The sequence below is a fragment of the Podarcis liolepis genome (assembly GCF_965112155.1).
Source record: "Podarcis liolepis genome assembly, chromosome: 4".
In the NCBI taxonomy this organism is placed as follows: Eukaryota; Metazoa; Chordata; class Lepidosauria; order Squamata; family Lacertidae; genus Podarcis; species Podarcis liolepis.
In genome coordinates, this window is record NC_139558.1 from 34,663,350 (window position 1) to 34,687,072 (window position 23,723).

The following is a 23,723-nucleotide window of genomic DNA, read 5'->3' on the forward strand; positions in this document are numbered from 1 at the left end:
AGCTGTACCCATCCAAAACCTGCCTCAAGGCCCTCCTGCGATTGGCCAGTTTGCGGGCAGGCCAAATTCAAATGTCCATGGCCAGAGGGAGAGGTTGGGACATCTCCCACTGGGCATTGAGAACTGGCTCAAGGATCCCGGCAATGGCAGCAGGGCAGTGCTGTGCTGCAGCTGCCATCTCACAGGGGAGGCTGAGCAAACTTACACACAATAACAAACTAGATGAACCAAGGGTTTGACTTAGTATGGCAGTAACATAATGATCAAGATATGGTGTAAGACATCTTACGTCATCCACAGCATTTCCTTTGCTATTTCAGAATTCACTGGTATTTGGATTGTCTAGGATAACCATCGGGACGCGGGTGGCACTGTGGGTTAAATCACAGAGCCTAGGTCTTGCCGATCAGAAGGTTGGCGGTTCGAATCCCCGCGACGGGGTAAGCTCCTGTTGCTCAGTCCCTGCTCCTGCCAACCTAGCAGTTCGAAAGCACGTCAAAGTGCAAGTAGATAAATAGGTACCACTCGGGTGGGAAGGTAAACGGCGTTTCCATGCGCTGCTCTGGTTTGCCAGAAGCGGCTTAGTCATGCTGGCCACATGACCCGGAAGCTGTACGCCGGCTCCCTCAGCCAATAAAGCGAGATGAGTGCCGCAACCTCAGAGTTGGCCACGACTGGACCTAATGGTCAGGGGTCCCTTTACCTTTACCTAGGATAACCATCAACAGCTCGTTCTTTCATTGTAAAAAACACACTGTAAAGATCTACTTTTAAACCTCTCCTCAAGCAAAATTCCCTGAGATGAAGAAACATCTTCTCACAAGGCCTTCTGAGGAACAGAACAGGAATTTGAAATGGATATTTAACATGCCACAAATCACTTGCAGTAAGGTAAGATTTCACATATCTGAAAGCTACTGTGCGGTGGTTGCTTTGTCTCCTCTATGTAAAGTTTTTCAGTGTTTTGTTATCAGCAGCTAATTTATTCTTTTCTGGTGACTTCTGCTAGACAGTGTGGGATTACATAGTTTCTAAAAAAAATAGGACAGGCTGAAGCAGAAATTCAGATATCGAGAATCAGCTTCCTACTGCTTTGGAGAAAGAGCTTCAGTGGATTTTGTTAGACAATGCCATACAATGTTGGGGATGTTTCATTCTAAAATTCATAGTGCTAAGGCTGTGGCACTGGGGAGTCCCAGGTGATAAAGGGCTGTTTAAGAACCAAACCAAAAATAGTCTCATAATTTAAAACAATGAATGCCTTCCCAGCCCAAATCCAGAAAATATATGTTTTTGATAGTCCACTCAGTTTTTTATTCAAAGACTAACAACTATAAGGAAGTTGATTGCTGATTTCTGAATTTATGCTTTAAGTCTGCACTATGTTGAAGAAGTATGCTATACTGTGCCATCTGGCAGAGGACACCAGAAGGGGTCAAAACAGTTGCTGATAGCAACAAAACTGAAAAAATGTTACACATTGTGGCATATAGTGTACTTGAATATGGATTGTTCCATTTTGACTACATAAGCACCAGTACACTGAGATATATGAGATAATCCAGAAGGCGATTTAAAAAAGAACATTTCCCCTTCATTTATGATTGCATTTGCCATTACTAAAGAGAAAGTAATGCAAGAGGTTCAATGGATTTTTGACAATTAGTATTTAAGGAAAGTTCTCCTGTTTGCTCTTTTTCAATCTTCTACCCTATATCCATTTACAGTGGTACCTCGGGTTAAGAATTTAATTCGTTCTGGAGGTCCGTTCTTAACCTGAAACTGTTCTTAACCTGAGGTACCACTTATAGCTAATGGGGCATCTCGCTGCCGCCGCGCCACTGGCGAGTGAGTTCTGTTCTCATCCTGAAGCAAAGTTCTTAACCCAAGGTACTATTTCTGGGTTAGCTGGTAACCTGAAGCATCTGTAACCCGAAGTACCACTGTACTTAATGAGGAAATTAACAGCGCCAGCCCTACTGTTAAACAGAGTGCAGCAGCTTCAGGCAGCAAATACTAGGGGGCAGGGAGCAACACCAGGATGTTAGCAGAAAGGAACTGTGTGTACCACCAGACCCACTAAGCTAGACTGGTTTCTTCAGTCATGGTGGAGCACTCTGTCCAATCGCCAGTTGAAGTAAAAGTCAACTGCTAGCCTAGTTGCCTTGCTGTCCTTTGCCTCAGGCAGATATAGATAAGGCTGCCATACATCCAGGTTTTCCCGGACACATCTGGGAATCGAGCTGAAAAATGGCGTCCAGGCGGAAAACCTGGACGTATGACAAATAGGGCAATTAAGAAATCTCCCAAAAGCCCCAAAACTTACTTTTTTGTGAGATGTTCCTAAAAAATAAAAGCTCAACAACTTTGTCCAGATTTTCACTTTGGGGAATATGGCAAGCCTATTCATAGAGAACATTTTCTAATAAACATCGTATTAGGCTTCTTTTGGTAGAGTATGAATAAATAACATACTATGTTTTATTCATTTTGTTTCTCTATTACAAGCAGTGGAGCATGGTATATAAAAGTACCTTAAGACATGTCCCAGGAAATAAATAAATAAATAAAACAACCTAAGTGGATGACCCCAAACACAAAAGAGGTACTCTTGAGAAAGTAGTCATAGAAACAAAACCTGAGACGATCCTGTTGTTTTGCTCTGACAAGGGTTTCATGTACAGTACTCATATAAATACAGAGCCCTTTTCAAACAAAAAATTGAGATCCCACACAAACAAACAAAAACAATTGTCTAGGCAGTAATAACATCTATGCAGTATTTATATTAACTGAAGATCACTGCAGTATACCTACAAGGCTGAGTTGAAGTATTACCAAGCTGGCACTTTGGGCTGAATTTTGAGCAAATGTTGGGAACCCCTTGAGCTCACTCAGAAACATATTTTGTTTACTTCTTCTGTTACTTTTTACAAATACTGCAGCCACAGAAAACAAAGGGGGTGGATTTCCATATGTTTTAGCACTGTATTCACCACACAGCATAAAAGACAATGTTATCACTCATTTAGATAATAGTGTGAGTCTCCCTAACCTCCTGTGCTGTGCTGTACTGCAAAGTACAGTTAGTACAGTGGTGCCTCGCAAGACGAAATTAATTCGTTCCGCAAGTTTTTTCTTCTTGCGAGTTTTTCGTCTTGCGAAGCACGGTTTCCCATAGGAATGCATTGAAAATCAATTAATGCGTTCCTATGGAAACCGCTTGCCAGGCTGGCGGTGCGGAGAAGGGCTTTTCTCCCCACCGCAAGCCTTCAGGACAGGTACGGGAACAGAGGGGAAGGGGCGCACCGCTTCTCCTCTGTTCCCGGGGCTTGCGGTGGGAGGAGGGTTTTTCCTCCCCACCGCCAACATTCAGAACAGCATTCTGAATGTTGGCGGTGGGAAGGAAAACCCTCCTCCCACCGCAAGTCTTCAGGACAGCCATCCAAAGGCTGGCGCAGGGAGAAGGTCTCTCCGCCCCACCGCCAGCCTTCGGAGGAGCCTTCTGAAGCCTGGCGGTGGGAGGAGGTCTCTCCGCCCCACCGCCAGGCTTTGGAGGAGACTTCCGAAGGCTGGCGGTGGGGCGGAGAGACCTCCTCCCGCCGCCAGGCTTCGGAGCAGCCTTCCGAAGCCTGGCGGTGGGGCGGAGAGCCCTCCTCCCGCCGCCAGCCTTCGGAGCATCCTTCCTAAGCCTGGCGGTGGGAGGAGGTCTCTCCGCCCCACCGCCAGCCTTCGGAGGAGGTCCGAGGACAGTGGGGAAGACGCGCTGCGCTTCCCCGCTGTCCCGGAGATTTCCCTATGGGCTTTCGTCTTGCGAAGGAATCCCATAGGGAAATTCGTTTTGCTAAGCGCCTCCAAAACGGAAAACCCTTTCGTCTAGCAGGTTTTCCGTCTTGTGAGGCGTTCGTCTTGCGGGGCACCACTGTATTATTCAGTTGCCCAGACAATATATTTTCTTGTGTTGTGACCGTGTCCCATGACCCATATTATGGATGTTCCACAATCATATTATAAAGTAGTTGTGTTCTGTGATATAAACGAGCATTGCTGGTTGTTTCTTTTTTTTCTTTTCCAATGTATTTCTTATCAATAAAAAAAACTGGTGTGGTGCAAGCAAATTTTTATTCTGAAACTGTGGCTCAGAGGAAAAAAGTTTGAGAACCACTGCTGTATATTAAAAAAAATAAAATTACCCCTCTCACAAATACACTCACATAAAGCCCTTTCTGTGAGAATGAGCCTACAAAAGGCCAAAGCAGAACTGGTCTCTGGTAGGTGTGTAATGATTAAAAAAAAACTGGAAAAAAATTATAGAGGACTAAGCAAACAGGACAGAAATATCTAAACCAACAATGTCAGCTTACATTCTATACATTTTATGTTGTTTGTTCAATGCTCTTTCACCGTAGAGAAAAAAGCAGCTGATCCCTCAAGGTTTATTCTTTATAACTTAATTTATTCAGGAAATCTAATGACTGAAGCTCTGATAGAAATATATCTTTCTAACAGAATTCACAGAAAACATATTTTCTCGGGAATAAGCCCCATTGAGCCCATTGGGACTGACTAACAAGTAAGAATGGAGGCGAGTGGCGCTGTGGGTTAAACCACAGAGCCTAAGACTTGCCAATCAGAAGGTCGCGGTTCGAATCCCCGCAACAGAATGAGCTACCGTTGCTCGGTCCCTGCTCCTGCCAACCTAGCAGTTTGAAAGCATGTCAAAGTGCAAGTAGATAAATAGGTACCGCTCCGGCGGGAAGGTAGACGGTGTTTCCGTGCACTGCTCTGGTTCGCCAGAAGCGGCTTAGTCATGCTGGCCACATGACCCGGAAGCTGTACGCCGGCTCCCTCGGCCGATAAAGTGAGATGAGCGCCGCAACCTCAAAGTTGGTCACGACTGGACCTAATGGTCGGGGTCCCTTTTAACAAGTAAGAATGCATTCAATTGATTGTTGGGGGGGGGGACAAAAATAAGCAAGACTTGAGCAATTCTTAAACAAAGAACCATAGATGTATTCCATCTAGAGAATTTCAATTCCTGCTCAGAATTCATACCAAGTTACTCACACTCAATATCAGTCAAACCTCTGCCTGAAGAAAAATGCAGAGACGGCAAAGGTTTGTCACATTCCGCGTGCAATGTATGTGCTAAAAAGAAGTTTAATGGAACAAAAAGTGAAGGTTAATAATGTCAATTTGTGCCCCAAAGAGCCAAAGTTCTTATAGCTCACATATACGAAGCAGAAACATGTCCTGGCCAGCCTATGGAACTATCCTGTGAATGTTGCTTTGGAAATACCGCTGAAGGAAATGAGACTTGTGAGCAATGATAATGTGGCCAATGAATTCAGTGTGACTTAGGGTGGATCTACACACAGGGGGGAAACAGCTAGAAATTAAATTGTTATAACAAAAGGGGGGAAGCGCCATGTAAAATCGCATGGAGTTTTCTGCTCTACAGCGCCATCTGGTGTTGCATGTTTATAACACATTCAAAACACTGTTTTTTGACTAAGGTAGCTGAGTCCCTGCTTCCTAGCAGCCTTGCTTAAAACTGCAGCAATAATTTATGGGTCCTACAAATCCCTGGTTGGCCTTGACCCATGGGAGGGCCTTTTCAGTGGCAGTTCCCCATTTGTAGAATGCCCTCCCTGATGAGGGACATCCGTCTCCATCATTATTGACTTTCAGGAGCAATTAAAAAATCATTCCTGTTCACTCTGACATTTGAAGGCTGAAAGATACTGTCCCCAACAACAACAACAACAGTCAAATAATGTGAATGACCAGTTTACCAGTTGCCACACAGAAACCACAAACTGAACATATTTTGATTATATTCTGCAACAATCTAAAGCAACTTGGTAAAAATTCTTCCAGAGAATCTTCATCACCTCATTGCACTGTTCAATGGACTGTCATATTATATCCCAGGGGTTGTGAACCTTTTTGGACCAGTGGGCACATTTTGAGTTTTGAGAAAGTGCTGTAAATGTCACTCATAGGGTTGGTGATCCCTCTTAAGAGTGATCATAATCTCAGATCTAAAACATTACGAGGTTACTATGCAATAGTGAAAACGATTAATTGCAAGAATGCAAAACCCTTCCAAATCCATAAGGGAGCTTTACTTCATTTACAACAGATTGTAAAAGCACTAGTTCAAAGGAGGAACTGACAATTATGTTCAACTCATCTCCATAAAGCAGGCTCAACCCACCAAATTCCACATAAAAAGAACACTACTTCATGATATAGTCAATATTGCAGCTTCAGATTGCTTTGGACAAAGGAGGCGAACCTTAGGGGGGGAAGAGAAGCAAGTCTCACTAGCCAAATATATCTTGAGGAAAAACTGATTTTCAGACTCATTCAGAGCTATCATCAGACATTCAGAACCCAAAGTTTCATTTGCTTGCAACAGGAGCACAAACAAAACCTGTTAAAGGAGAATTTCATCGGTGAACATTTGAGCAACATCCAGCTGAAAAAACAGCTAGGCAGCCCTGATTGTGATCAGTAACAGTTCTGCTGGAGAGACTTGGTTCATGGGATTTACTCCAAAGTTTGACTGATGAAGTTTCTCTTCACCAAGAGAAGCTCATCCAGTGGGGCAGCAGACTCTGGCAGCTGCACTGCTGTCACTTACCAGGAGGAGCAAGGATGTTAGAATTCCTGCTCCATTATTGCAGTCATGGGATTTTTGTCTATCACATGACGGTGTATGTTTTGACTCCACAAAGTGGGAAGTGACGGAGACAGGATGTTTATGTTACTGTGTTCTGTGAAGTGGGACTATTGTCCTTTCTCTTTGCTGTCTGATGCTAGAGAGAGAGGAAGCCATGTTGCAGTGCTCCATGTGTGTTTATATGTAAATAAAATAGATTAGCCAAAATGCTGAGTTGCTGAGGTCTGTTACGCAAACTGCACAGACTCTGCAGATCCCTAAGTGTGCCGATGTCTGTTGGCATCAGTCGCTGTGATGTTCAGGCAAAAGAAAGCTTTTGAAGCTCCCAAACGAAAGACCAGGAGGGAGAGAACATGCCAGTCGGGCATGTGTCTCTGCCAGGGTCCTACTCAAGAGTAGGACGAGCTCCTGACAAAGGGTTGTGGGGGGGTTGAACAAGTGCCCCTGAACAAGCGCCAGATTGGCTCTGCTGGTGTGCTCACACAGTCCCAAACTCAGCAACACTCCTGCTGGGAGGCTATTGCTGCAGCTCCATCCAACTAGGCCAGGCTTCCTCAACCTCGGCCCTTCCGATGTTTTTGACCTACAACTCCCATGATCCCTAGCTAGCAGGACCAGTGGTCAGGGATGATGGGAATTGTAGTCTCAAAACATCTGGAAGGCCAAGATTGAGGAAGCCTGAACTAGGCTGTCAATCCTCATTCTACTAATCATCAGTGCTTTTCTTCTACAAAAATGTTTAGGGGTAATTTCATTTTCCTACTCATATTGAAATACTGCCCCTCAATGAGGCCAAACTTAGATTCACAAATGTTTGGGGTATGTGTACCCTTACGCCCCCCAGAAAAAAGCACTGTCAATCACCATATTTCTGGCTTATATAACAGGCAATCTACTACCCACATGTGGCAGCTGATGAAAGGCCTAGGGTTGGGGGGGAGGAGGAGAAAGAGGAATGTGCCGTTGTTGTTGTTTAGTCATTTAGTCGTGTCCAACTCTTCGTGGCCCCATGGACCAGAGCACGCCAGGCACTCCTGTCTTCCACTGCCTCCTGCAGTTTGGTCAAACTCATGCTGGTAGCTTCGAGAACACTGTCCAACCATCTTGTCCTCTGTCGTCCCCTTCTCCTTGTGCCCTCAATCTTTCCCAACATCCCGGTCTTTTCCAGGGAGTCTTCTCTTCTCATGAGGTGGCCAATGTATTGGAGCCTCAGCTTACTGACTCTTATACTGAGTCAATTGGACCAGGTCCACCCAAATCAATACCTTCTGCACTGACGGTGACTCTCCTGGGTTTCAGGCAGGGGACATTCCCAGTTCTATCTGGAACTGTCAGGGGTTGAACCTGGGACCTTCTGCATGCAAAGCAGCTGCCCTACCACTGAGCTGCAGCCCTCCCCTGAATTGTCAATCATCTGGTGAGCCAAAATCCTTGGCTGGTGGGCTGCAGTTGGGTTGGTAAAACAAATTGTTCCGGTCTACCATATTTGGTGGTGGGGGGAACCTTTGTTCTGTCAGAGCCACTTCAATAAAAGCACAACTGTTTGTGACAAACAGGCCAGTATATAAAGCCGAACTGGCACCTCAGTTTTGTTTGTTTTGTTTTGTGTTTTTCTGCTATGGGTAGTCTAAGCTACTGAAACACTTCTGGGTCAAAACTCAGCTGGCTGCACTTGTAAGCAAGAGTGGACAGAAAAATACAAGCTGGCCAAGATCCAAGCTACAAGGAAGGGTATTCAAAGAAATTGCAAAATAAAACTGCTTCTAATAAATGAAAATAGAGGACCTAAATTTAAAAAAGCAACCCCAACCTCACTCCCCCCCCCAAAAAAAGTTTTAAAATACATCAAGCATGGCTACATACCAAGTATGCATCTTTGGCAAAAAACAACAACAGCAGGATTTCAAAAAGCTAAACATCTGTATTTAATTAATCTGTATCATCAAGGCACACAATTTTAGTAGTTCCTTTGGAATGCTGTGTGTCCTACTGAGCTACAACAGATGCAACGTTGTTCTCTCTTATATTCAGCTTTACATGAAATGCCTGCTTTCTGTTTTTTAATGTATTGCCTTTCTTCAATTCAACCAGTTTGCCTATGTACCTTTTAGCTTTATTGTTAAGTCCTTTATCATCTCATTTCCTCCGCAGCTATTCATTTTACTACCGTTTATTCTTCTACCCCAGAAAACCTATGCTGCCAAATAAACAAGTTCTGAAAGTTTGGATGCATGGGAATGAATACCACACAAGCATGGATATATATGCATATGCACATGCAAGTGCATGGGCCGAAGAGTATTCTTGCGCCTTGTTACGTTTTTAAGACTTTGCAGCTCCCTTTCCCCTAGGCAGCCTTGGGCAGGCTGGAAGCAGTACAGTAGCATTCAATTAACCCAGCCTAATATTCCACAGCTGCCTCCATCAGAACAAGAAAACGCAAATATGATGCAAGACGGGTCACGTTTTGATACGAGCACAGCTCATATTGAAACGTGGCCCTTTTCAATATTTTATAAGGCAGGAGAAAATATAAAAATGGGACACTCTTGAAAGTTGGTTTTCAGCTTCCCAGCACAAAGAAATGGCACCTCGCTGATTATTGCCAGAAAACAACAGCCTCTGTGTGAGAAAGCCCGGCTAAAGCTTACAGTGAGATCTGAAAGCAGCATCCAAGATTTAAGAACAGCAAGCAGTGCCACCCAGTGGATAAATGCATTCTGAATTTTCAGCCCGAGTCAGGGCTGCCATCCTAATTATAGAGCAGAAAAATCTTGAAAGCAGAAAAATCTACTTATAGAGTCAGGAGGATGGGCTGCTGAAAAAGCTGTGAAGTGCCCAGACAAAGAATAACACAACCGGGGCAGGGAGGGGGAATGTAAAACTTAGAGGGGCAGTAGGTAGGTAGGTAGGAAGGAAGGTAGGTATAAGTGAAACAGCATCAACTAATTTAACATTTCCATCACCTGCTGCCCCTGTAATCCAAATACCTCTCAGAGTACAGGGACCAGATTCTGTGTTTTCCAAAGTCTCTTCAGCCAAAAAGGAGAATTCCTTGATACAGTGGTACCTCGGGTTAAGAACTTAATTCGTTCTGGAGGTCTGTTCTTAACCTGAAACTGTTCTTAACCTGAAGCACCACTTTAGCTAATGGGGCCTCCCGCTGCCGCCACTTCACCACTGCCGCACGATTTCTGTTCTCATCCTGAAGCAAAGTTCTTAACCCGAGGCACTATTTCTGGGTTAGCAGAGTCTGTAACCTGAAACATCTGTAACCTGAAGCATATGTTACCCGAGGTACCACTGTACTGTACAGAGTTGAAGGAGGAGATTTTAATTTTGAAACCAAAAAAGAAACCAGGCCCTGCTTTACTACTGTTCAGGGGGCCAATTTTGGCAGATTCTGGCCAGCTACCCATTTATTTCATTTCGGCCCGTAGGTGCATTTAGCAGAAGATCTACCCTTATTGTGGTAATGAAACAAAAGGGCAGCCCCAGCATCCTATACTCCACAGCAGATATTCAAACACCCACAGCAGGGATAGGGAAGCTGCATCCCTCCAGACGTTGTTGGACTCCACTTCCCATCAGCCTTGGACAGCATGGCCAATGATCAACGATGATGGGAGTTGTATTCCAACAATACAGGGAGAGCCAGAGGTTCCTCAGTCCTAAGAGAAGCCCACAAGCAAGACAAAGAAACAAGCCTTCTCCCACAGTTGTTTCCCAGATACTGATGGATACTTCATCTTCACACAGTTTCCTAAAAGCCTAGTCAAGCCTTGCAGTATCCTCCCGCTTATGCTGTACTGCAGGGCTGGCCAACATGGTGCCCTCTATATCATCGAATTGTGGCACTGGAAGAGACCCCAAGGGTCATCTGGTTCAAACCCCTCCAATGGAGGAATACGCAGGTGGCCCGTATGGGAACCAAACTCACGGCCTTGGCGTTATCAGCACCACACTCTAACCAACTGAGCTAACTGAGTTATGGGACTACAATTCCTATAATCCACAATGGTTAAATGGTGTCTGTTTTTACCCTCTTTTTTTGTATGGCTTTTATGCATGCTTTATGTATTACTGCTGTGAACTGCTTCGATTTCTTCTCCTTATGTTATAGCAGTATTTAAATCATTAAATAGTATCTGTGCATTGGCCATGCTAGTTGGGATGATGGGATGTGTAGTCCCACAATTTCTGGAGGTCACCATGTTGTCTATCCCTGATCTACTTGTCCTGCCTTGATGGAGAAGTGTTCAAAATGGAATACCTCAGCTCTGGATACCTCAGCTTCAAGCCTCATGCAGGTACCAGAGGAAAGCCATAGCTCCCTACATCAAGTATATTATGACATACTATGAGCAGAGAGGGAAGGCACAAGCAACATGGTTTCTTGAGGCAGGTATCTTCACTTGCTCTCCTCACGGACTTGCAATACAACTTTGACACCCTTCTGATCCATAAAAGGTAAAGGTAAAGGGACCCCTGACCGTTAGGTCCAGTTGTGGATGACTCTGGGGTTGCGGCGCTCATCTCGCTCTATAGGCCAAGAGATCCGGCGTACAGCTACCAGGTCATGTGGCCAGCATGACTAAGCCGCTTCTGGCAAACCAGAGCAGCACATAGAAACACCATTTACCTTCCTGCCGGAGCAGTACCTATTTATCTACTTGCACTTAGACATGCTTTTGAACTGCTAGGTTGGCAGGAGCTGGGACTGAGCAACAGGAGCTCACCCCGGCGTGGGGATTCGAACTGCCGACCTTCTGATCAGCATGCCCAAGAGGCTCAGTGGTTTAGACCACAGAACTAAAAACCAAAACAGATTCCAGCGTGACTATAAGCAGGCAGAGGTGTTTAAGCAAATTCTTATTTAGTCACTGTGTTCCTGTCAAAGATGTGTGGGACTCAATCGATGCTTTTTAAGTTGAGCATAATTTGTCATGGAATTGAAACCTGATATTACATTCAAGTTTCAAATCCCATAGAAATGGCGGATTTAAAAACTGAATGGTTACTGGAATTGAATTGGAGCTACGATGAAAATTGACTGAGCCCGATATAACGCAGTAGATGTGCTTAGTAGCAATGAACTGACAGGCGACTTTTCTTCTTGGTATTTCTGAAATGCATTAACTATTCAAAACAATTCTATTCCTATTTCTCATCCTATTTCTCATTTGGAGTGTTTTTATATTAAAAAAAATCTTACCTCAAATATGATGAGCACATAAACACCTGCTAAAATGACTGAAGCAATTGTGACTTGAGCCTCTACATTTGCATGAAGATATTGATGAGTCATGGAAAGAGGAACGGTTTCCAATTCCTGGAGAAAAGCTTGAATACTTATGGATGTTTCTTTACTGCTGAAAGATATTTTAAAAAAAACAACACTTTTTTTTTACCCTTTACTTTCAGATAGCTTTCTCGAAGCTATTACAGGCAACATCATGACTTAAACTGAGATCATAAAATATTAAGAATTTGATTTAGTTCACTTTCACAAATGATGCAAACACCTCTTAGTCCAGAACACAAAACTTCTGAAAGTCACAAATGTGGGATAGAAGTCATAAGGAAAATGCAAACACATACATACACTTTAAGCATCAGTCACGAAGATAGATTTCTTTTCTTTTTCTCTTACCTGAAGCATTTGCTATTATTGGGTTAGGGAAATAGAAGAAGGTGCCTAAGTGGCAAATCATCTTCCCAAGAGGAAGAACAGTGGAGGAAAGGTCCCATAAGATAGGGTTCTGCTACAACTGGTTACCTGGACTGAATTCCCTCTGAAGCAGGCTTCCTCAACCTGGGCCCTCCAGATGTTTGTGACCTACAACTCCCATGATCCCTAGCTAGCAGGACAAGTGGTCAGGGATGGTGGGAATTGTAGTCTCAAAACATCTGGAGGGCCGAGGTTGAGGAAGCCTGCTCTGAAAAGTTGCTGTACATATGATTGGATGGGATATTATGGCTGTGCAGTAGTATTATGCAAAAGTGAAAGGCAAGACCCATGGGTGAAATCCAATGTCCCTCTGTGAGGTGCAATGAGATTCCCCTTCCGTACCTCTCTTCCTCAACCTCTCGCACTTCTTACAATCTACTCTGGATGATGATCCCCCAACTCTCCAGAACAGATTTTGGGGGTGCAGAACAGATTGCCACACAAGGAAGTCCATTGTGCAAGCAGGGATCCACAACTGAATATCCCCCACTGTTTCCATGATTTGGGCACCTAGTAAATTAATATTTAAAAAAAAAAATCAAGTGTTTTTTTCTGGATTCACAAACCAACCTGCTTAACATCTCAAAAGTTCGTGACACAATAACTTGTTCGTTTTTTCTCAGATTTAAAGGCAGGGTCCAATTGTATAAGATCTGCAAAAAAAGAAAAGACGTAGCATGAATAAGTTAGAGATTAATGCTGTTGCTTGATTTCCACTGCCACAATGTATTTTTACGAGTTGCTAATTTGATGGGGGAGATTCTTTATAAATGGACACTTTCGGAGAACTTTTCAACCACTTTTCAGCTTTTTGTGCTATCACAAGGATTATTGTTAGCACAAAGGGAGATACAAGGTACAGTATGTCAAAGGGTCAAACACTTATGCACATTCATTAAACATCTGTTTTCTTGCTGCTCTATAAAACATGGGTGAGGTCTACCTTTTATAACAAAAGCAGCAGGCAGGGGAGAGGAATGAAGCCTGACCTTCTCTGTTTTAACTTGACACCATGTAAGTAACTTTTTCCCAAGCCTGGAAGTGAACTAGGCTGGAGAACAACATCTTAACAAAGCCAAATATGGTGATGAGGTACAGTGATGGTGATGAGGTACAGTTCCCAGGATCTGTTGGGGGAAGCCATGGCTGGCAAATGGCCATAGGAGAGCTTTAGGCATATAGTGTGCAGATGTGACCATAGTTAATGGCTTGTTGCAAATGTGCTAATCTCAGCTACGTTGCTCTTCCCAGTGACATAGCGTGGGTTGCTAATGTCCAGGGGCACACAGAGGGTGGGAGGGAGGGAAATGGACAGGGTGTGCATGCACATTCAACTACCTAACAGCATCCACATCACCCAGGAGATTGCAGCCACAGAGATAAAGGAAGAAGAGTTGTTCTGTTGTCTGGAGAAGCTACTTCCTGGTCTGCACGGAGAAGCCATTTTCGACAGAAGCGCACAGAGGCAGCGCTGGGTGTTGAAATTTTGCACCCCCTAACAATCTTGCACCTGGGGCAACTACCTCTGTGCACCCCCTGCTATGTCACTGACTCCTCCTCGCTAGGTGTGGGAGAAACAAAAGCATGACCCCTGGCTTAGAATTCTCTCCAAAGCAGGGATCATTGTTTGTTTCGTGCAAGCAGTCCATGATTAGTGAGCAAAAAACAAACAAACCTTGGATACAGAACACGCAAACCTTCTTCTGAAATAGATACAGATTTCAACCTGTCCTGCACTGTCTTGCAAAGGGAGTTTAAACATAATAGTGAAATAAGAATGATTTCCTTTTGTCTTATGACCAAAAATGAAAGCAGTCCAGGGTATTTGAACTTTACCTGCTGCTGACGTCTTCTTCTTGGACCAGAGTCTTCTACCTGTCCAATCTGAACTACAACGTAATCCTCTGGTTGCCGACCAGCCACATCTGCCACAAAGGGCCCTGCCAGTTCTACCTTTAGAAGGGCAGAATCGCGAATATTGCTGAAGTTCATAGCTGTTGGCAAGACAGTTAAGGACTGCAATTTTGTCTCTGAAGGGAAGAGCCTTTGGGGGATTATCTCATCCATGATGCCACAATTAAAAACAACAGCAGTGCCAGCATTCTACAGTAATGCCAACTAATTCAACATGGCTTGAATACCTATGTAGCTAAGAGGTTGAAAAACCAAAGAGCTCTCATTTCAAAGGATTCAAAATAAGAACATCCTAAAAGGCCTATATAAAAACATGCTATGCCAAACCTTATTGACCAGTCCTTGATGAATGGATATAAACATTTAAAGCATGTGTTTGCAACCTGGTTCTCGTGTTACTGAAATCTAACTAGAGATCATTTGGACGGATCATTTTCAGTTTTGTCCAATGTTTGTTACTTGCAGCACTGCTTTCATTCTGCTGCAATTCATCTTCCTTCAAAAACTACACTATTTGTCTTGCTGTCTGCTGCGGTAAAATTACATACCTTATGTAATTTCCATAACTGATTCAGTAAATTATGTAATTGCATAGTCATTACATTGTTCCACCCCATCCATTTCAATGCAAATGAAAAGCAATGCAGATTAGGGGGTGGGAATATAATTATGTATCATTTGCAGATTATAAGCAATGACAGTGAACACATACCCTCCAACATTTCTCCAATGAAAATAGGGACGTCCCATTCCATAATGATAATTTTACTATTTATACCCCACACATCTTACTGGGTTGCCCCAGCCACTGTGGGCAGCTTCCAACATATATAAAAACATATTAAAACATTAAACTTTTTTTTTACAATCCCTATACAGTGGTACCTCTGGTTACGTACTTAATTTGTTCCAGAGGTCCATTCTTAACCTGAAACTGTTCTTAACATGAAGCACCACTGTAATGCTAATGGGGCCTCCTGCTGCTGCAGCGCCGCAATTTCTGTTCTCATCCCGAAGCAAAGTTCTTAACCCGAGGTACTATTTCTGGGTTAGTGGAGTCTGTAACCTGAAGCGTCTGTAACCTGAAGCATATGTAACCCGAGGTACCACTGTACAGGATTGCCTTTAGGTGGCTTGGGGGTTGGATAACTCCATACCCTCCAACATATCTCCAATGAAAATAGGGACATGCTACGGAAAAGTGGGACATTCCAGGATCAAATCAGAAACTGGGACAGCTTCTCTAAATCAGGGACATCCCTGGAAAATAGGGACACTTGGAGGGTTTGTGAACAGCACTCGTATTCTCCAGATTCATTTCTATCCTATACATGAGACAAGTAGGTGAACACTGGCAATTTCCACTCCCATTTCTACTTTTGTCAGAATTCTCCAACATCCCGAACTCCAGCTCCCACCAGTCCCAGTCAACATGGCCTTAAGCTCCTGAGAGTGAAAAGTGGGATATAAATGTCAAAAATAAAACCACCAGCTGTGTGGAGTGGAGTCTGATGATGCATGTCCCAAGGTTGCCTAAATGAGACAAAAAGCAATTTAAAACAGTCTCTTCCTTATTGAGCTATATTGCTGGTAAGCGATGCTTTTTAAAGTTTTCAAGCTATTTATTTTGCTTCTTCAAGCCAAAAAAGATCAAAACAATATCCACTATGAAAAACCATGATGTTAGCCTGGGTGAGAAAATTAGTAAAGCAATAAATTCTAAACAGTCCTGTCTGAATTTCACTGAGTCCTTATTTGGACAATAATATGGTGGGAAATCATCCTGTTATTATCATTTTTTTGTCACCTCTTTTCCATTATATTCAATAAAATCTGTTTAAAAGTACCACCAGAAGAGTGTAGAGCACAGAATTAGACTGTATATTTAAAGCATATATAATGCACACACATTTTATATAAAGCTATGCACTTTAAATGTATGATGTGGATGTAGTCATGTATTTTCATTTTGAAAAATTGAATTGCTATATAAAAAAAAGATTAAGAATGCAGCCAGGCAGTAATAATTATACCCATTTTGAAAAACTGTCCACTATAAAAGTTTAATCTTGCAATATTTAAGAGGGGTAGGAATAATTGCTATATTTTCCAGGGCCAGATGAGTTGGAGACTACACGGTTCAAATCCTATCTCAACTTTGAATTGTGCTTCAGAATGGTTCACTGGCCTATATTAATTAACCTAATGGCCTGGGACACTTTGACAGCCTGTAGCCAGTTTTATGAGTACAGCCAATAATTTGTATCTGCAAAAAGCTTCAGGTGCACATAATTACAGCCGCTTCCTTTTTCACAATATGACTAAAATATACCCTGTAATTACACAAATGGCACGTTCAGAAACCATAACAAAGGAAACTTAAAATTACAGAAGGAAAAGCAAACTTCATTTTCACAATGTCTTACACATATAAAACAAAGTGGTCAATACAGAGTGAGCTGAAAGCTCTTACCTTGTAACACATATAAAATGGTCTGTCCTTTGCAGACCTATTTTGAAATGCTTAACCAGTAGGCCCATTGGTTAAGTGTTAAATGAGACAAGCTTAGGGTTGCCATATTTCAAAAAGTTAAATTCCTGATACCTGCAAAGTTGTTGAGCTTTTCCATAATCCGGGTTTTCCCTGGCATTTTGCCACTTCGGCAAAATTCTCCCTGGCACCATTTTTACACCCGGAAACCAGGACATGGCAGGAAAATTCCTGACATATGGCAAGCCTAGACAAGCTTAACTAGCTTCCAATGCAAGTGGCTCGTGCAAAAGCATCAATCTCTCTGTGTGTAAATGCATATGCAAATTCTTCTGCACCTCTAATTATTTCTTTTCAGTACATTGTAATTCTGCACAATTATTCAGGCAGGGTTTGCACAAAGAAAGGTGAATGATGTATTGATGTATGATGTATATGATGTATTGGTGAATGATGACACTATGAGACATAACCTTTGCATTCCCCATTGTCCTGCTTCCTTATAACCCCAAGATATTTAAGCTCCTCTCAGACCTTCACACATGGAGGGAGGGAGCAGGATCCTACATGGTGTCCCTGCACCTTTACTTTGACATATTCAGCTGATGGGCTGGATACAACCTATGCATGCATCACTGTGTATGGTGACTGTGTACAAGAGGGCTTTTCAGACAATCAAGGTAGGTTCACTAAGTGCATATAGAAGTGGAACAAACAGCCCCATCCCTGAAGGCTAGCATTTATTTGCTTAACATACAGACTGCAAAAAGCAGAATCCCTAACCCTGCAAACAAGCCTGTAAGTCTGCACATACAGTCAGGCCTTATGAACAAACAAGAATCCTTATTACCTTCTCTTTTCAGAGAGTCTATTTCTAATATGGCAATTTGGCTTGTTCCAGCCCTGGGTCCTCCATTTGCCTGCATAAAATATTATAATTTAGCATAGATTAGAGCAGAAGTTATTAGGGACACAGCATGAAAGGAAGTGCGGTAATGGATAGGAAAGTAGACCAAGTAATTCCGAACAAGCCAATAAAACTAAAAATTGCTTTCATTATGGCAGAAAGCAGACATATTTTACAGTCTCCTCTAATTCATTTGCCCAAAGCATTTGAGGCACTGGTGGTGATTTTAAATCTACCAGCCCTGAGATCACTGAGGATTATCAGGTGATTATATCCTGGTGGCCCTATGTGAGGGAAAATCTGTTCTTGTCTAAAGGGGAGAATTGGGATCTCCTTCCAATTCTCAGAGATGCTTCCTTTCTCAGTTACTGGTGCTTCATGCTCATCATAGATACTTGGATTGATCTGTCCAAAAATACTTTACAAATAACACTCCTAGCGCAAGCTCTCTGTCCAGTAAAAGCGTTTTCTTGCAATTGTGCCCACTGGAACCAAACACTTCCCATCATAAAGTCTTTGAGCTTTTAAGCCAATAAGTCACAGATGAAAAGAGGAACAACAGCAACCTCGCCATTTCAGAAAATTACACTAAAGCTATTTAATTTGAATCACTGCCAAGGTGGAACTCAAATGCATTTGCGATCAAAATAGATTCAGAGCAAAATCTTAATAGACATGGAAAATTCCCATCGGTTCAAGGTAGCATTTGTAGGCCAGAGTCGGAGGAGGCATGGCTGGCTGGCTTCACATTGGAGAGCAGCAGCCAAGCCACCTCAGCACAGAGGACCAAGCATGCATTAAAGGGATGGCAGATCAATGAAGATTGATAATAGTGGGGGGAGGGAGGAGAAGAAGGGAACAAGGTGATTTGATGCCGTGCCAGATTAATCATGGCACAAATGGACCATCTCCCACAGTGATGCTGGCTGAAGGGAAATGTTCCAGAAGATCACTTTCGGTTAAAAACAGAACAGTGATTAGCAAACATTTTTTAAAAAATAAATGTTCAGCCAACACGTTTCTCTGTATGTAACCATTTCGAGAGCGGTAGCGATGTTGGTCAGTTGCAGCTAAAGCAATGAAGTGATTTGTTGACACCACTAACAAACTTTATTACAGAAGTCCCTGGATGCTTATGCCATAATAACATGTCTTAGAGCATCCATATAAGAACATAAAAAGAGCCTGCTGGATCAGGTCAACGGCCTACCGGACCCAGGATCCTGTTCTCACAGTGGCCAATCAGATGCCTGTGGGAAGCCCACAAGCCATGTTAGTCTTTAAGGTGTCATAAGACTCTTTGACGGTTCCACCTCTCTGAATTATTCTCACCATTCCTTTATGTAAAGGTAAAGGTAAAGGGACCCCTGACCATTAGATCCAGTTGTGGCCAACTCTGGGGTTGCGGCGCTGATCTCGCTTTACTGGCCGTGGGAGCCGGCGTACAGCTTCCAGGTCATGTGGCCAGCATGACTAAGCAGCTTCTGGCGAAACCAGAGCAGCGCACGGAAATGCCATTTACCTTCCTGCTGGAGCAGTACCTCTTTATCTACTTGCACTTTGACGTGCTTTCGAACTGCAAGGTTGGCAGGAGCATGGACCGAGCAACGGGAGCTCACCCCATCGTGGGGGTTCAAACCGCCAACCTTCTGATCGGCAAGTCCTAGGCTCTGTGGTTTAACCCACAGCGCCATCCGAGTCCCTTATTCCTTTATGTAGCACAGGGATATTGGCTTCCTCAATTCAACTACCCAACCACACTAATTCACAAAACAGAAGAAGAGGGAGAAACAATAACATTAAAAGTATGTATGGGGAGGGTTAGTTATGAGTGAAAGAAACTGTTGGTTTAGCATAGAGGAATGCTGGGATGCCAACATGAATATTGGGGGTGGGGCAGGTAAGCCCCACATCACATAATCAATCACAAAAGCATGGCACATGAACACCATTTGAATGGCAAAGCCCATTAGTGGGGGTTGGACCTCAAATATTTCATGAGAGGGTGAAGGGACCTCGACCCCTAGGAGTTGACTCCGATGGAGGAATGCGTCAGATCCTCAAACTTTATGGGGAACACAAGGTAGGGTGGAAGACAACAAAACTCAGTATAGAACACTGTATCGAGAGGAAGCCTGTCCCCTGTGGGCCTAACTTTACAAGACACTTTTGTTCAAAATGAAGACATTCAGTATGCTTATGAACTTGCCCTCTCACATGTCAAAACTGGATTTGGGTCCTGCACCAGCCCCACCACAGCCTGCTCAGATTCCTATCAGACTGGCAGGTTGCCATTGCTAATTAGTGAGTGAAGGGGCAAGGAGGAAGAGGGATAAACTTTACAGTGCCATGTTGACCACACATCCAAGTCACTGGATCCAGCAGCCAAGGGGGGGGAGCCAGTATTCCAAACAAATCATTAGAAGGCACTACACAGATTCAACACATGTGTTTCATGGCTTGGCTGTCCCAGTTCCCCATTACTGTTCAGCCTCTGGGATGTGCACAAACTCTCTTCTTTTTCCCCATCATCCACCACGACTTAGCAATGGCAGCCCTGCTACCAGTAGTCAACCCATATGCAGAGACTGTATCCATGTAGATCCTGTGCCTGATGTGAGAATAGCCTATTCAGGAGCATCATTCATAGGATTCTGGTTAGCTTAACACCTGTCCCAAGAAAACTGGTAGAAAGCATTGTTCAAGATAAAATAACCAGTGTTATTTTACACTTCTGGAATTTCACTTCAGTTTTCACCCACTTTACTTTCCCACAGAGATGCAGGAGGCATCTAAAGGAGATATAACAGAAAGACAGACCTTTGCAGTCTTCATTATCACTTGGATAGCAAACTTGGGAAACAGATTTGCAAATGAATTAATTTGCTGGTTTAGAAGCGGTCCCACGAGGCAGCGTCAGGGCCTCACAAGAAATAAATCACTGTCAGGATTTAATTTAGCAAGCAACGAGTCAGCCATTTCGTATCAACCATCTTGAAATCAGCCTACTGTCAGTGATTCGTTACTAAGCTGCTGCACCATTTTGTTTTAAAAACAACAACAAAAGTAATTGGTAAAGGATACTGTAGACGTCCATAGGTGACACAGCCAGCATCTGCCAAGGTGCTCCATTTTCAGGGTGAATGCTAAATAAAATCTGAGGACACATTAAATGGTTATGTGGGAAACTGCCGAACAGTTAAACAAACTGCCTCTAAAAATGTTAAGACCTGCAAAATGGAGTTGTTGCTTTTAATATAAGCTCCTAAAGTCAGGGTCCTGTTGCTTAGCCTTACATCCCAAACTTACAAGATTGTATCCAATACTCAGAGAAGACCTATTGAAATAAACAGATAGAACTAACTGGGGCCTGTTAATTTCACTGGGTCTATTCTGAATAGAAGTACAACCCACACATACCAAATTGGCATATGAATGAAGAAAGATTCCACACATTATTTACTTTTATCATCATCATTAGTTAACTTTCTATATAACATCAAGAACACCTTTGAGCCTCTTGCATACACACCTTGTTCACACATGAGTCTTACGAACAAGGGATTAAAAGCAGAGGAGAGTCATTTTTATATATTCTAGCCAATAAAGTTTTTATGTTCAAATGACAGAATCCGGAAAAGCAAAGTGGATTTCAGTGTCGTGCATGAAAACACTCCTAGGTTCCTCACCCAGATCTCATTTTCTCCCTTCCTTTGTAATCCCTTAGTAACATTAAAGTACAGGAAGTTAGAAAAGCCATTTTGATATTATCCATATAAAGTTCCTAATGCTATGTTTAAAGGAAAAGGAGAGGGAACTATATATTGCATTTTATATACAGATTTATTTATTTTTGTATTTGTAATTCTCATCTGAACTGACTTGCAACTAATCTCTTGTGTCACTTGAAAATTTATCTTAACTTACACATCTAATAAAGTATCAGTTGAATCTAGCAGTTCAGTCTTTTGAAATGCATTTTAAATTAATCAGTTGTACTGTCCTGTACCAGGGATTCAGCTATAAAGCTGCAAATAAAACGTTTTAAGTTTGTTGTAAAGCTCAATATACAAATGTGACACTAGATGGCGAAGTGAGCTACGGCAAATTCAATGTATTTTTAAAAACTTTTTTTTAAAAAAAAATTCGCAACAGGTTTTTTTATATGTGTGTGTATATTTAACCCAAGTCACCATAGGTTTACCCTTGCTGGATGTTTCAGCCAAATTTAGCTTGTCATCCCTATCCCCTAGTACAAACCAGATGTTTGGAAAGATATAAATTAGGGGGAAAGAGCTAAAAGGATGTTTCAGACCAGGGTTAACCAACACAGTGCCCTCCAGATGATGTTGGACTACAATTCCCATGATCCCTCATTGTTGGTCATCTTGGCTGGGGGGGGAGGGGAATTGGAGTTCAACAACATCTGGAGGGCATCACATTTGGTACCTCCATTTTAGCTTGTCTGCCTTTAGGGGAATTGAGACATCCAATTCTTCTGTGTGGTTAATCTTAACTTGCATAGGTTCAGAGAGATCTGAAAGCCAAGGGGAAAGGGCACTGCATTGGTAAAGGAACACTTATCCAGCACCAACTGGGAGTGTGAAGAACAGATGGGCATGCTCCTAGGTTTCATATGGCATGGTATATCCTATTTAAAATCATGGTCCTACTTCCAATGTTCAGGATGAGTGCAGATGCCTTTGAATAGTCAAAACAGCCCCAACCATGCACAAAAGAGAACATTTACAGGCTTGGGGAAACCCCAAGTTTTGCAGATGTGGGGGGGGGGGGAGAACCCTAAGGAGAAACCCAAGCACAGACCAATGAGAACTGAGCATGCCCAGTCTCCATGGAATGATGGAATGTTGACTGACTAGGGCAGGGAAGAATGGAAGAGTGGGTGGAAAGGGGGAATTGAATAGAATATCACAGAGATGGGCACTGCTGGCTGACTATAGCAAGAGCACACTGCAATGTTTTTGCTGTATGTCCCATTGTATTATCAGATTCAACTTTGGTAAGTACTACCAATTTACTCTGAAACTTTGAAAACCCAGTACTTACAGAGCATACAACTACAAAGATGAAAAGCCCAGAAACTTTTAGGAATCTTAAACAGCATCTGAAAAAAGAAGAGAAGAAACAACAGAGAAGAGTTTCACAGAGACAGAATACGAGATGTGGGTATTATTCTATTAATCACAAACTTGTAAGGCCAGCAGACAGAGTTTAGGTCATACAAAGGATTCTTTGGGGAAAGCAATGTGTTTTAAATGTGCAGCCATATATTAAAATTACATGCAACAGTTCTTTTGGTTATAGAGTTGCTTGCCTTCACTTTATGTCAAGGTTCCCTCTCATATATTTAAGCATCTGCTTTTATTATAATTGTATGGGGTTTGTTTCCACATTTAAAGTATTTATTTTACAAATTTCATTATGTGAACTACAACTGCATGCAGTATATTAAATACAAGGCTGACTTAATCTTTTCAAAATAAGATTAAAATTATGGTTACTAAAAGAGACACCCAAAATGACAATAAAAGCTAGGAACCATTACATTAATCCTTTAAAAGTCCAGAAGCACTTGTCCTTAAACAACTAAGTCATCTTGGCAAATTGACACAATGCCATGCAGAGCTCACACTGGGAGAGGGGAATGCAATTTTATTAATAAACTGTAGCACTTAGAGCATTTCCCCCCCAACAACAACAATCACCCTTTGGTGCTTAGACTTCGGTGCTTTTAACAGCTTAGCAAACTAGCCATGGTCAAACCTTGACTTGAACACAGTTGCTGTCCCCATGACCTTCACAGCAATTCTAATCTGACATAGCATTGCAACCCTGTGACAAAAGCTAGGGAAATTTTAAAAGCCAATGGAGCATCTGCAATTTAGGTAAGATGCGGCAAAAAGGGGTTGCACATCCACATTGTTTTTATTTCCAAGTTAAGTGCAAGTTGGGAACTTGCATGACTCTCCAC

At 42.7% G+C, this 23,723-nt stretch overlaps 1 protein-coding gene across 4 annotated transcripts in view; it reads right to left on the reverse strand.

Moving 5' to 3' along the window:
• Window positions 1-23,723, reverse strand: part of OCA2 (OCA2 melanosomal transmembrane protein) — a 153,793-nt gene that overhangs the window by 90,274 nt on the left and 39,796 nt on the right. For 2 of the 4 annotated variants that reach the window (XM_083501713.1, XM_083501714.1), the window contains exons 5-9: window positions 22,799-22,856; window positions 20,816-20,888; window positions 14,256-14,413; window positions 12,990-13,072; window positions 11,904-12,057 (exon numbers count right to left, since the gene is read on the reverse strand). In XM_083501713.1, coding sequence (XP_083357839.1) covers window positions 11,904-12,057; window positions 12,990-13,072; window positions 14,256-14,413; window positions 20,816-20,888; window positions 22,799-22,856 — 526 coding nt within the window. Of the gene's footprint in view, window positions 1-11,903; window positions 12,061-12,989; window positions 13,073-14,255; window positions 14,414-20,815; window positions 20,889-22,798; window positions 22,857-23,723 lie in introns of all 4 variants that reach the window. The other 2 variants (XM_083501711.1, XM_083501712.1) reach the window with 1 other exon arrangement.